Genomic DNA, 12,979 nt, shown 5'->3' with positions numbered 1-12,979 from the left:
ATTTTAGCAAACATTTTGTAGCATTTAAGTGCTTTGACACCTCATTGTTAATTTAACTGAGCCTGGGAGACTTTGCATCAATAGAGATCTCTCCACCCTCGCTTCACATGTTTCACACAGTGATAACTCCATACACAAATACACCTGATGTTACAGGACAGAAAACCACCACCTCCATGCATGACCATATACCCTAATCTTTTTGGGCTGCTGTTATAGCTGCTGTTTATCCTCCTTCAGTCTGACACGGTTTTTGGACATGCAGTTCATCAGGAACACCCCACCACTGTTTCACCTCTGATTTTCTGAAGAAGAGCTGCAGAGCGTCTGTTTCCCAAATTAATAAAAAATGTATTAACCTTTACAGCTGCAGACATGATGGACGATTGTAGAAAACATTTCATTAATAACTTAGAATTACAGACTTTGCTGCAGACTCAACATTTGTAACTGTAATATTGATGACTTCTAAAAAAGCTAGAGCCATTAACATTTATTAATGGAAACAAGCAGAAAGGTTTTTTATCACAACCTCACAGCCCAAAATATTTTCTTGTGAATGACTTTATATTATCTGTGTTGTTAACCATTAATAATGTAGGGACAATTTATAAACCTCTAAAGGTTTAGTCATCATAAAGTGCCACCTGGTTTTGTATAAATGCATGGAGCACTGTATACTGTATACAACAGCAAAAATAATCTTGTATAATATAATTTATTGTAACATATGTTCTTTTACTTATGATACTTTCAGTATTTTAACAGAGGCACATTTCAACCTTAATGCTTTGGCACCACTCACACTCATACACAGTGATCCTCTTTGCAAGAAGACAGGGGACTAATTATGTGTATGTACTGATTATTTAGACACGGGAACAAGACAGTGTAAGTGGAATAGACACACACCATCAGCTAATTGGCGATCCCTCAGTCTTATTCTCCAAGGGCTTCTACTTCCTCTTGTTCACTTAACGGATTTGCCGGGCTGGACCCAGACCCCGTCTACAGCCCCACCACCCTGCTGCCTCCACACTTTTCATTCCAAAAACTGAGAGAGCTCACAGGTTAGTCTGACTTAGTCTGACCAATACTGCTCATATACAAACACAAACACACTCAGGGACATTGCAAGTTGCTGTCTTTCTGTGAATATGAGTTGTGAGTAGTTCCATGTAATGTGACTGTTAGATGACAACTGATTGAAAATGTCTCTGGATACAATGGTCTTTGTGTAAAATTAAAATGTGATAGCAATATTCAAATTGACATTTAAATACATTTGCTGCATGCACAAGAATATCTGTGATGAGCCAAAATGTACTACCACACCTTAAGGCAAATTCAGCAGATAAAAAAAATCAGGGTGTGTGAAACTAGGGAATGTTACTGGCTCAACTGAGTTCTGCTATTTTGATAAGCCAATGCCAAAAGAGAATATTTTACTAAGTAACTGATACTAACATATCAGAACTTCTGTCCTCTTACCTCCCCTCCCTTCCTCTCACTCCCCTCTCTTCTTGTCTCTTCTTTCCCTCTCTACATCTCATCAGAGCATACAGGTGTGCTCACTTACACACACATTCAAATGAGTCATTTTGCCTGGAGTGAGGAATCAGAGGTAAAAAAGAAAGAAAGAAAGAAAAACAAAAGACTTTGCAGCACCTACAGAGAACATAAAAGGGATTTTTAGGAAGGTAAAATATGTTTGTATACTGTATGTATTTATGACATGTTGTGATTCTTAACACAATATTAGCTACAATTAACTCTTCCCACACAGTGTGCAGCACAGATGTTGTCCATACAAATGCAAGTAATTACAGGCTAAATTGGCCAGATGAACAGAATAAGAAAAAAAGCTTTAAAAAGCTTTAAAAGCAACAGCAGAGTAGATGTTAACCAATTAAATAAAGAGCTCCTGTGTTTCCTCTGACAGATACAGAGAGAGGGGGAGAGGAGGGTCATGAATGTTTTTTTTCTGACTTTTGTTAATTTCAGCAGCTAAACGTCAATAACAGGCACAAACTGATGAGAAGAATAGAAAAGTTAAAACACAGGATATACAGTATGTGCTACAGTTTGCTTCCTATAGGTGGGAGCAGAGGAAGTTTTACATTTTTATTCTCTCCTCTCCTCTCTCTACTCTAATTTCTCTTTCTCCCCCTCTTTTCACCTCTCCTCTATCATTGATTCTTCTCTCATCTTCTCTCTCCTCCACTTTCTTTTCCTCTTCTCTACTTGTCTCATCTCATTTAACATTTTTTCCTTCCCTTTTTTCTAGTCTCCACCACTCCACCCCTTCCTCTGGTCTTAAATCCCAGTGGTTCTCAACCACCTCAGCATGTCACACCTAAAAACAAATCTATGTCTACCTGCGATTCCTCATCACAAGTTGTGGACATGATCTGTGAGCAGTTCCACCTAAGACTGACTTTTATTTCTGACTGCTTCATTTGAAAGATTTTTAGAGACCTGAACCAGTATTTTACAAGAAGAGAGAAAAACAATAAATACAATTTATCCAGCAGATTTTTTATCTTATACCTTTAATCATTTTGGGATCCCCAGGATGAGAACCACTGTCCCATTATTCTGTCTCTCATCGCCACTGTCCTTTTCCACTGTCTCGTTTTTTCCCTCTTCCTCTTTTTAGTAGTGAAGTGAATAAACATCTCTCATGCTCTACCAGCTGCAGACAGATCAGCAGGCTACCTGAAGCTGTCTGCTGTCTTTGATACCACGCTGTGTGCCTTAATGTGCACATGCATTTGTCTGTGTGTGTAAGAGACACAGTACAGAGAGACAGAGAGATTTTCTTCACTCTTGATGAGTAACGTGATCAAAACATATCCCACCGATACAGAGCAATACCTGACCTACACCTGGCACTGAAATGTAACTGAAGAAAATAGCCTAATAAAATATAAGTATATAATACATGTAATGTTTCCGTTAGGTGGCCACCAATAAAAATGTCCTGAACACAAAGGTCCTCGTGTAAAATTACAATGAGATAGTGAGATCTGACATTTCCATAAATTGCCCGGACTTGAGTATCCGTACTGAGCCGGAGTGTCCTATCACACCTTAAGGCAAATCCAGCAGATAAAAACTCAGAGTGTATATTTCCGTACCTTAATTAACTCACCTGAGCTCCACTGTTTCGATAAGACAACGGCGAATATTTTACTATCAAGTCACATGAACTCGTAAAAAGCCTTTTGTTTAAGGTTTAATCTGCAGTGGACACTAGAAATGGAAATGCTCTGAGCGCTCAGGACAGAAAACAGCGATGACGACTTTTAAAGGATTTTTTAAAAGGTAAACTTACCCCTATCTCTCTAGTTTTTCGTGTTCTTGCCTCGGAGCACCTCCGTTAGAATCCAGGGAAGAACAGTTGCGTTACAGAGCTCTGTGAGCTCAGTGTGTGATCAGCAAGAAGAGAGCTGCGGACAGCCCCCTCCCCCCAGAAACCCCTACTCTCACTCTCTCTCTCTCTCTCTCTCTCTCTCTCTCACACACACACACACACACACACACGCACACAGACAAAAACGCAGTGATGATGTTAATGATATTATCGACCTGTTAGTTAATATAGGCCAATAATCAATATCTCTTCCCCTCATAAATCTAATAATTCGTCCTGTCACAGCCTTTTGCTTGAATCTGTTTTCTCAGTCAAAGTAAATAGGAACCAACATCATTTGTAACACGTTTCAGTTCAGTTTCAGTTTACTGTCATTCAACCACGTTATAGGCAGGAAAGAATGACATAACCCAGGTCCTCAGCATACCAGATAAATAACATTAAAGTAAAATATACCTCATGATAAATCATTAAAAGAACACAGTATAAATAGGGAGCACATCGTATAAATAGAACATATAGTGAAACCCTAGCAGCATATAGTAAATTCAATAGCTGCATGCAGTTGCAGCAGTACAATGTGCAGATGGCAGACTTTAAGCCAGAGTTCATAAACCTCACAACCTCTGGGAATACCATGGATCCTAAAAACAGCAGTGAGAAAAGAAATTAGAACTCTTAAATACCAGGCAGCTGTCAGTTATTTATCAATCTTCTCACACTATGATTCTCCGTGTGTAGACGCCCACCAGTTCATTCCCTAAACTGTTTCCCCTGCATTGGAAGCAAATAATTGTCAAAAAAGTTGGTTAGCCAAAGTATTAAAATTTCCCTTCACTGGAACTAAGGACCCTAGGCCAACCGCAGAAAAACAAACCCTGTCCCTTGTCCCTCCACACCCAGACTAGTCCATCAGACTGCCACAAAGCACCTGGTGTACAGTTTGTGTGCTGATTTTAATGTCAGAGGATGTTTGGAGCTCTGCAGTTATTGAGTCAGCAGAGTGTTGGCAACTTTTATGCACTATGTGCCTCAGCACTTAGCAACCCTGCTCTGTAACTTAAAGTGGTCTGCCACTTTGTGGCTGAGTTGCTGTGGTTCCTAAATGATTCCACTTTGCAATAATACCACTTACAGTTCATCAATGGAACATCTAGGAGGGAAGAAATATCACAAACTAACTTGTTGCAATTTAGCATCCTATTACAGTACCATGTTCAAATTCAGTGAGCTCTTTGGAATGATCCATTCTTTCACAAATGTTTGTAAAGGCAGGCTGCATTGATTTTATACACCTGTGGCAATAGGACTGAATGAAACTCCTGAAATCAATGATTAATAGGTGTGGCCCAATACTTTTGTCCATATAGTGTAGCTCCGTTCACAGGCCGATAACATCATTGATATCGTCATGTTTTTGTGTGTGTGTGTGTGAGAGAGAGAGAGAAAATAATTGTAAAATAGGCTTACAGTAATTATGTAGTAAGAGTTTCACTTAATTTCTTTAAATAAAATTCTTTGGATCAAAATATGAACTTAAGACCAACTTTTACTGATCTATCGATCTTAAACTTGCACAAGATCTGTATTTATCCACTTGAAAACACAAAATATTTTTTAAAATATGTGGTTTCTGTTGGATGGCCAACAGTAAGAAATGTCTCTGAACACCAAGATCCTTGTGTAATGAAATAGTTTTAAATTGACATTTAGATACATTTGCTGCACAGACAAGAGTGTCCTTCTTTTACTGCTTCACCTGAGCTCCACTGTTTTGATAAGCCAACGGCACGAGGGAATATTTTAATATCAACTGACATAAACTTGTAATGAGCCTTTTGTTTAATGTTTGATCTTCAGTTGACACTAAGAATGATTATTGTCTGAGTGCCAAAGACAGAAAACAGCAGAGCCTGCAATCACATTTTTAGAAAGAATAAATTTTTTAAAGGGAACACTTATTTATATTTGTGGGCTAAATCTGTGAGCAGCAAGAAGAGAACTGTGAGACAAGCCTCCACCCCAGAGCCCCCCCTGCACAGGCACGCACACACATTCTCATTCAGAAACATTGGTGATGTTAATGATTTCATTGATCCTGTTAGTTAATATATGCCATGAACTAAGGTTTATCCCTTCCCCTCGTCAGTCTAATACATTGTCCAGCTAAAGCCTTTCTCTGCCATTGTTTGGGTACCAGTTTGAATTTGGTTCCTTGTCATTTGTAATACATGGGACTGACTGGTAAGCCCTAGACAGTTTCTGGTTCGCTCCACTCTGCAATTCCGTCTGTTTACAAATGGTCAGAAAAAATACGAATGAATCTTAAAAACAGTAGACAGAAAAGAACTTAAATTAACTCTTAAATACCAGAGATCAGGTATTTATCAACCCTCTTACACTTTGATTCTCTGTGTGTAAACTGTGGATGCCCACCAGATCATCAGTTTAATCTTATTTCCTAAGACCTAAAAAAGAAAAAAGCTTAAGTATTATTAAGTAAAAAATAATGCCTGACTGAATGACTTTTGTTCATAAAAATATTCACTTTTGTGATTCCAAGCCACTGTTTGACCAGAACAGATACAGTGTAGATACACAGTAAGGCTTGGTCAAGTCTCTGAGTATCTGTTCTGTGCCTTGATGAAAGTAGGATTTAAAAGCAGCCTGCTAACCACAGCAGGGCCTGATGATAGGTGAAAACATAATAAATATGAGTACTGGGCTTTCATAGAGTCAAACCTCACATATGAGAAGCTACAACCTGCAAAATTTAAGCATTAATTCTTGACAAAAGACTTCAAAAAATACTTGGAGTAATAAATTATCACATAGTTGCAGATTAACTTTTCTTTCTCTCTCTCGCTCTTTCTCTCTCTCAAAACAAAACACAGAGCTAAACATTACAAAAGAAAAAGTATCCTCAAAACTCTGCAGTTTGGACTGTTTTTCCAAAGTCCAGAGCAGTATATATTAAAATATGTCTTTAAAAAAGTTCTTCAAAAAGAAAAGAGGATCTGTAAATTATGTAAAGATGCCAAATACAGAGGTCACCCTAGATGACTCAGAGTGCTAATACATGGACAAGGAACAGGAACAGGTATTGTTCATGACCATGAACAGGTCATGAACAATACTTTCATTTAATCATCTATAAATAAAAAAAATGGATTAATATATCAACTTAAGACGAACTTTTACTGATACTTTGATTTTAAAATTACACAATATCTACATTTATCCACTTGAAAACACAACATTTACAGAATATGTAATGCTTCTATTAAAATGTTTTTTGTTTTTTATCTGTAGCTTCAAATTTGTCAAATGCGCTGAATAAAATGCAACTGTGGTGACATTTTTTTTTCTTTGCAAGACATGGGCAGGGACACTTGAGAACTGATCAAAAATTTGCATTAGTCCAGAGCTTTGCAGCCAATGTGGTGGCGTTGATAAACCATCACAAGGTGACTGGTGGTTCAAAGGCCAATAGGACAAGGTGAACCAATTTAAAAATCCCCACTGTAGCACCAGGAGAGCATGTCATTGACAGAGATGGCTAATATGGCACCTTTTCTCCTCTTGCTGTGGGTTGGTGAGTAGTCATCTACTGCTTACTTTGATCATTGTATATGGTGTTAGATAGGATTGTATTTCTGTCGGCAATGTATTTTTTAAATTTCAATTTTATGCTGAGTTTATTCATCAGTAATACTATAATCACACTTTATTATTACAATTATATTGTCCTTCCCTGTCACTATGACTACAATCAGGCTTGAGAGGTATTGACATCTATTGTGTACTCTGGGGCCAATCTCAGTTTTAAAAGTAAAAAAGTTTTAAAATAATTTCTAAAATGTGTAGGAAGTCAGTAATGGGACTGGTGTGATGTGATGTCTTTTTCTGATGCCCTTTAATATCCTGGCAGCTGAATTCTGGAGCAGTTGGGGGTGGAATGATGTCTGAGTGAGGCAGAATGACAGACACAGTTGTGTACATCAGCCATATTGGCTAATGCCTCACTTGAGCTCTGCTGACAATTACAATTACATTTAAAAATGGCAGGGAGCCCCATGCTGCCCTTTAGAAAATGGATTTTTGGGGTCCTATAACCAGTCTAACAGATTAAATGTAAGTCTGGAGATGACACTTTTGAAGTCAAGGGACATAGCAGTATGGAGTACAGAACCAATGATCCCAGCAGGGAGAAAGTGAAACCCAGGACAAGCGCAGGTGGTGCTTAGACAAGGGGACATTGTAGGACAGGTACAGCATGGTTGGGGTCGGTTTTAAATACCATAGCACAGGCTATACGAAGCAAAGCAATAGCAGCTTGCAGGAGGAAAGTGCTTGTAGATGAGATTCAGAGGCAAGAAGAGGCTGCTGGATGTTCAGGAGCAGTCTGTGAGGAAATCAGGAACAGTGGATGAGTTGAAAAAGTGAAGAACAGAAGAAACAGGAGCCCTGGATGAGGATTTATTTTGAGAGCAACTGTACTTCCATCTCCTCAAAATCTTAATGGGTGGTTGAGGGCACAACATGTCCTGTCTGCGTTTGTGCTCAGGTGTAGCCTTACCACAGCACATTCAAACAGGGTGTAAAGCAGTTTGTCTCAAGTGCAATATACCTAGAGACGTAAATAAATACTGTTGTGCAGAAAATATATTCTTATACTGGAAGGTTTGTCAATTAGTGACTATTTGTAAGAGCAGCCTGCTAACCACAGCAGGGCCTGTTATAGGTCAAAACATAATTAATATGAGTACTGGACTTTTATAGGAAGAGTCAAACCTCACATATGAGAAGCTGCAACCTGCAATTCTTGACAAAAGACTTCAAAAAATACTTTATCACATAGTTGCTGATTAACTTCTCTCTCTCTCTCTCTCTCTCTCTCTCTCTCTCTCTCTCTCTCAAAACAAAAGAAGAAGTATCCTTAAAATTCTAGAGTTTGGACTCTTTTTCCAAAGCCCAGAGCAGTATATATTAAAATTCATGACTAATGAGGAATAAAAACACATAGGCAAAAATTCACTTGGGCTTTCATAATCTGTGGATGAAAGGGATAAGTTGTTTTCTGGTGAGTACAAACAATCAGCTCTCACTCACACTCACTGGATGGAGGACTGTCTCTTTCAGGTGTCACAATGACCACAGCTCTGGATCTGCAGAAGAGAATCATTGGAGGTCAAAGATGTTCAGATGATGAGCGTCACTACCATGTGAAATTGATGATGTGGAATCATAACTATGAGAGATCCTTCTGTGGTGGCTCTCTGATCAGTCAACATTGGATTCTGACTGCAGCTCATTGCTTGGTGCCAAGAGGGTGAGAAAGTGACATTTTTACTTAAAACAAACAACAGGTTTTAAAATACCATTTCTCACTCATAAATTCAGTCTTAAAGTCCTAAAGCAGCAATCATTAATGGTTTGATGTAAAACTATGGTAATCACAAAATGAAAATAGCATTCCTTGTGTACATGTTCAGTTATTACTGACGAATAGTTGATATAGTTAAATAGTTAATATAGTTAAATATGATGTACTTGCAGTAATTCTGTGATGTTCCTCTTTCACCTCTTACTTGTAGGGTTATATATGCAGTTTTAAATGTGCATCCTTGTCCAAGAGAACTAGTACAAATCAAAGAGCCTCCTAAGATCTATAGAGACTCCAGTGGCAGGGATCATGACCTCATGCTACTGAAGCTACCTAAGCCAGCTGGTATCCAATCTAACGATCTTCCCATCCTACCGAACGAAGAAGTTTGTCCTGAAATGTGAGTTGTGGTCTTTCTTGTCAAGATGTAAAAATAAAATCAAGAGTTAGCGAATAAACTGCTTATTATAGTTTCAAACGATCAAAAATTGTTTTATATTGTTATTTTTCAGAGGTGCTACACTTCAGACTGCCGGTCACACTGCTCCAGGGACACTCCTATATGGACATCAATGTAAGATTAATTTTTGTTAATTTGTTGACAAATCTTATCAAGTGTTAAAAGTGTTGCTCATTAATTATACTGTATTAATGTATTTACATAAAAGAAAAGAAAAACATAAGTCTCCCACTAGACCTTTTTTTCAAGCTTAAGACTTTCAATCTTTATCACATTTTTTAAATCAAGAAATTTTAAAAAATAAGATTCTTCAGAATTTTTCAAATTCTTTGGATGTGGTTCATAAATAAGTATAAATAATCCAACTCCAGTGGTAAGGTACAGACATATTTTGTGCATTTGTTGGTGTAATCATTTTTTTGTGTACAGGTTTTTGCAGTAAACACTTTCTTTTCTCATCAGACTGTTTTGAATCACCTACTCTCCAATGTGCAAACATCAAAGTTGTTGACTGTAACCCGTTACTAACCTCTTTGAAAAACGATCCAATTTATTACACATCAAAACATCAGAACATCTTCTGTGGCTGGGCTGATAAAGTGGATACGTGTCCTGTGAGTTGATATGGCCTCCTATTGTAAATCTTTTTCTCAGCAATTGCATGTTTTACCTCTTTAATATTAGTAAGTATTTCAATGACAGGCAAAACATTGTAACAAACAGTTTGTGTCTCTGTTACAGGGTGACTCTGGTGGAGGAGTGGTTGACCAACACAAGAAGATTCATGGTGTCATTTCATTTGGTGATTTTGTCATCCCCAGTTCTATACCAAATGCATTCATGAAACTCTGTAAAAAAGAATACCTTGACTGGATCAAAAAAGAAGCTAAAGACCCATAACAATGTCCAAAGTGTATTTAACAGGCATTTCACATATCTTAAGAAAACTGTTGCTTTGAACTTACAGTGGATACATTTACAATTGGCTGGTTTACATTAAATATTCAATTATCATTTGTCAAGCCCTTCAACACTTTTCCATTTTTTTAGAAATTTAATTTAAATTTGTACAATTGTATATCTTCCTAAATGTAAATTCAACAGATTTTCCCTGTTATTACACAGTCATTGTATGGAAAAACTACAAGGAGTCATAATAAAAGTCTCTTCTTTTAGCAATACTAATAAAAGTGTGATTTCCTTTTTACAAGGTTGTGTCAGTTAAAATAAAATGATGAGTCACTGTTTAATGGATTGAAGCTGACTACTGCTTTGTGTCTGTACACAGTGTTGCATAAATGCACAAAATAATCATTGGAAAATCCAATTTACACTTGTTGTATGGGGCAACACCGTCCAATTTTGGGACGATAATTTTAATATCAAGATCTATTTTAATATCCACCCTGTACATTTTAATCAGTCTGATATCTAAGATTGTGATTTCCTGATTCAGAGATCTGGCTCACCATTGCAAAGAAACACTTTGAAACTACTGGGTCTACATGTGTATTTACAAGAGAGAGAGAGACAGTGAAAACGTGAAATAAAAATAAAGAAGAAATGTAAGGATGATCAAACCAGCATGGTGAACTAACAGCAGTTAAAAGGAGTAGTGATATGGTGGAAGCAAATAGTTTTAGTCTGTAAATATAAATAATTCATAACTATAACTATAATCTATTCATACCAAATTTTGAGATGTCTATCGATGGCGAAATTAAAGTTAACTTATTTTATCAACCCTTGTCACGAGCAGACTTTGTCTCGGTTGGAACGAAATATGATCTCTTAATAAACTCTAAATTATTAATCTGGAATACTTGCTCCTTTCTCCTTCCACCATGATCAATTAAGATATTGTATAAGACAAGATATACCTTGGTGGGGCTGACAAGACAATGGGGGCATCCCATAGCCAAATGATTAGTGTGTTATTAGCATTTGATCAATTAAATGGTTTGCTTTACAAAATGGTCTGACAATTACTTAATATAGTTTAAAAATTGAGGAGAAATGTGAGTATATGTTGCTCTGTACACACAGGAATATGACATAATTTACAACCAGATCTCTGGTGCAGAGAAAGATAAACAAGGGGGAGAAGACCCTGATTAGGTCTGTAGATCTTAGAGAGTCCAATCTGCATAGTTCTTTTTCAGGTTACTTTCTTGATAAAGTAACATTGAATGTTGAATGTTTAATGCAGAGACAAAATTTGTTGCACATAATGAAAATTTGGAAAGTGTTTATTCATAACTTCCAAATGAACTGGAGTCCATTAAATTTGATTCTCCTGAACAAGTCATTTGACTTTTGACCCTGGCTTGGGAGGAAGAGTTCTGTATCTGCTTCTCATCACAGAATGTTGGGGAGGCTGAAGAGAGGATGGGGATTCAGGTCATAATTCTCAGGGACCATACTTTTACCTCAGTGCAGTTCTGAGAACACATTCACGTCTTTTAAGTCCTCTATGAATTGTGTGATCATAAATCATAAATCATAAATGCCAGGCTGATGCCAGATGTTGCTACAGCAGTATTAAATAGGAAATTGTTGTGTAATTCAAGTCATTGATCTGGTAACAGACATTTTTTTTTTTTTGTTCAAGCCCATCTAAGTATTTTTCCACCATGTGGGAGAGTTTAATGCTGACTGGTATTTGCCTCTACACAACCTAACACAGAGAATCAATTCAGAGGAGATTTCACTATATCGCTGGGTTATTACTGGGCCCTACAATTACACTACTGACCAAATTAAAATAATTTAGGACATCTATGACATATGGAGAGGGACATGGTATAACATAATGTATTATGTATTAAACATAATGAACAACAAACATTAACTAATCTATACGGCCCACTACAATTGAAAAGATAAGATAAGATGATGTTCCCCATATGTTATATCAGGGATAAGTGACCCTCAAAAGGAGCTGGCACCCACAGATAGTCAGATGTCAGTCTGTTGTCCTGCTGAAAAGATATCTGTGCGGCCTGGGAACAACACTGTTGTTCATGGCAGCCTGTGATGAGCATGCACTCTGCCTACCTAACCATTGTGAGTGGGGATCAGTGTTGCAGGGGCCAGTTATCATTGTAATGGAGCTGCATTCTTTTCCTTGTCAGTAGGAAAACCAAAAGTTTCAGTCCTTTATATGTAAGCTTCAGTGCCTTCATTCAGGAGCTGGATCCTTAGAAAGATGCAGCCAACAGTGATGTATCCCTGAAACAACTGCTTTCCATCAAAGTGTAAACATTTGAAACAAAGTAGAAAATCTTGTCAATAATAAATAATAATGATAAATAATTTTTACATAACAGCAATATTTTCTGACTCTGTTTTCCCTTCCAGTAATGAAAACACTGACTTACACTAATATTGTTGTAAGCTAACAACTGCCAGAAAAAAGGCTCTAACTAGAGAATTCTTCCCACACCTGCATAAGGTAGATACTCTTGTATCCCTAGATGTACTACGATATTCCAGAACAAAATTAACTAAGTCTAGTGTTTTGACTTCAAAATATGTGGATTTATTTTAGCGAGCTATTGTTCATAGAACTCCTTAACCCTTTCTTCCTCTCTTTTTTCCTGTTTTTCCTTTTCTTGTAATGACTGCTCTGTTCATCCCTGGTTCCCTCTGTTGGATGTTTTACAAAACTGCAATGTGTTTGGCTCTGACTGTTAATCTGCTGTTAATCTAATATCCATATATATTTATGGGCTACAGTATTAATTGGATAAAGTAG

The 12,979-nt window shown here is 37.2% G+C and overlaps 1 protein-coding gene across 1 annotated transcript; it reads left to right on the top strand.

Moving 5' to 3' along the window:
* Nucleotides 1-6,873: 6,873 nt before the first annotated feature.
* On the top strand, nt 6,874-10,400 carry LOC108889044 (putative trypsin-6). The gene is made up of 6 exons (XM_018685318.2): nt 6,874-6,971; nt 8,519-8,708; nt 8,974-9,162; nt 9,275-9,336; nt 9,685-9,836; nt 9,964-10,400. The coding sequence occupies exons 1-6, from the start codon at nt 6,917-6,919 to the stop codon at nt 10,120-10,122; spliced, it is 807 nt and encodes a 268-aa protein (XP_018540834.2). The 5' UTR covers nt 6,874-6,916; the 3' UTR covers nt 10,123-10,400.
* Nucleotides 10,401-12,979: the final 2,579 nt, after the last annotated feature.

This window comes from Lates calcarifer, linkage group LG5, assembly GCF_001640805.2.
Source record: "Lates calcarifer isolate ASB-BC8 linkage group LG5, TLL_Latcal_v3, whole genome shotgun sequence".
Classification (NCBI taxonomy): Eukaryota; Metazoa; Chordata; class Actinopteri; family Centropomidae; genus Lates; species Lates calcarifer.
The sequence above is the reverse complement of the archived record's forward strand: the minus strand, read 5'-3'. Positions and strand labels throughout refer to the sequence as shown.

Coding starts and splice junctions, on each gene's coding strand:
- LOC108889044 (XM_018685318.2), top strand. CDS start 6,917: ATGTCATTGACAGAGATGGCTAATATGGCACCTTTTCTCCTCTTGCTG. Junction 8,709..8,973: donor CATTGCTTGGTGCCAAGAGG/GTGAGAAAGTGA, acceptor TCTTACTTGTAG/GGTTATATATGCAGTTTTAA. Junction 9,837..9,963: donor ATAAAGTGGATACGTGTCCT/GTGAGTTGATAT, acceptor TCTCTGTTACAG/GGTGACTCTGGTGGAGGAGT.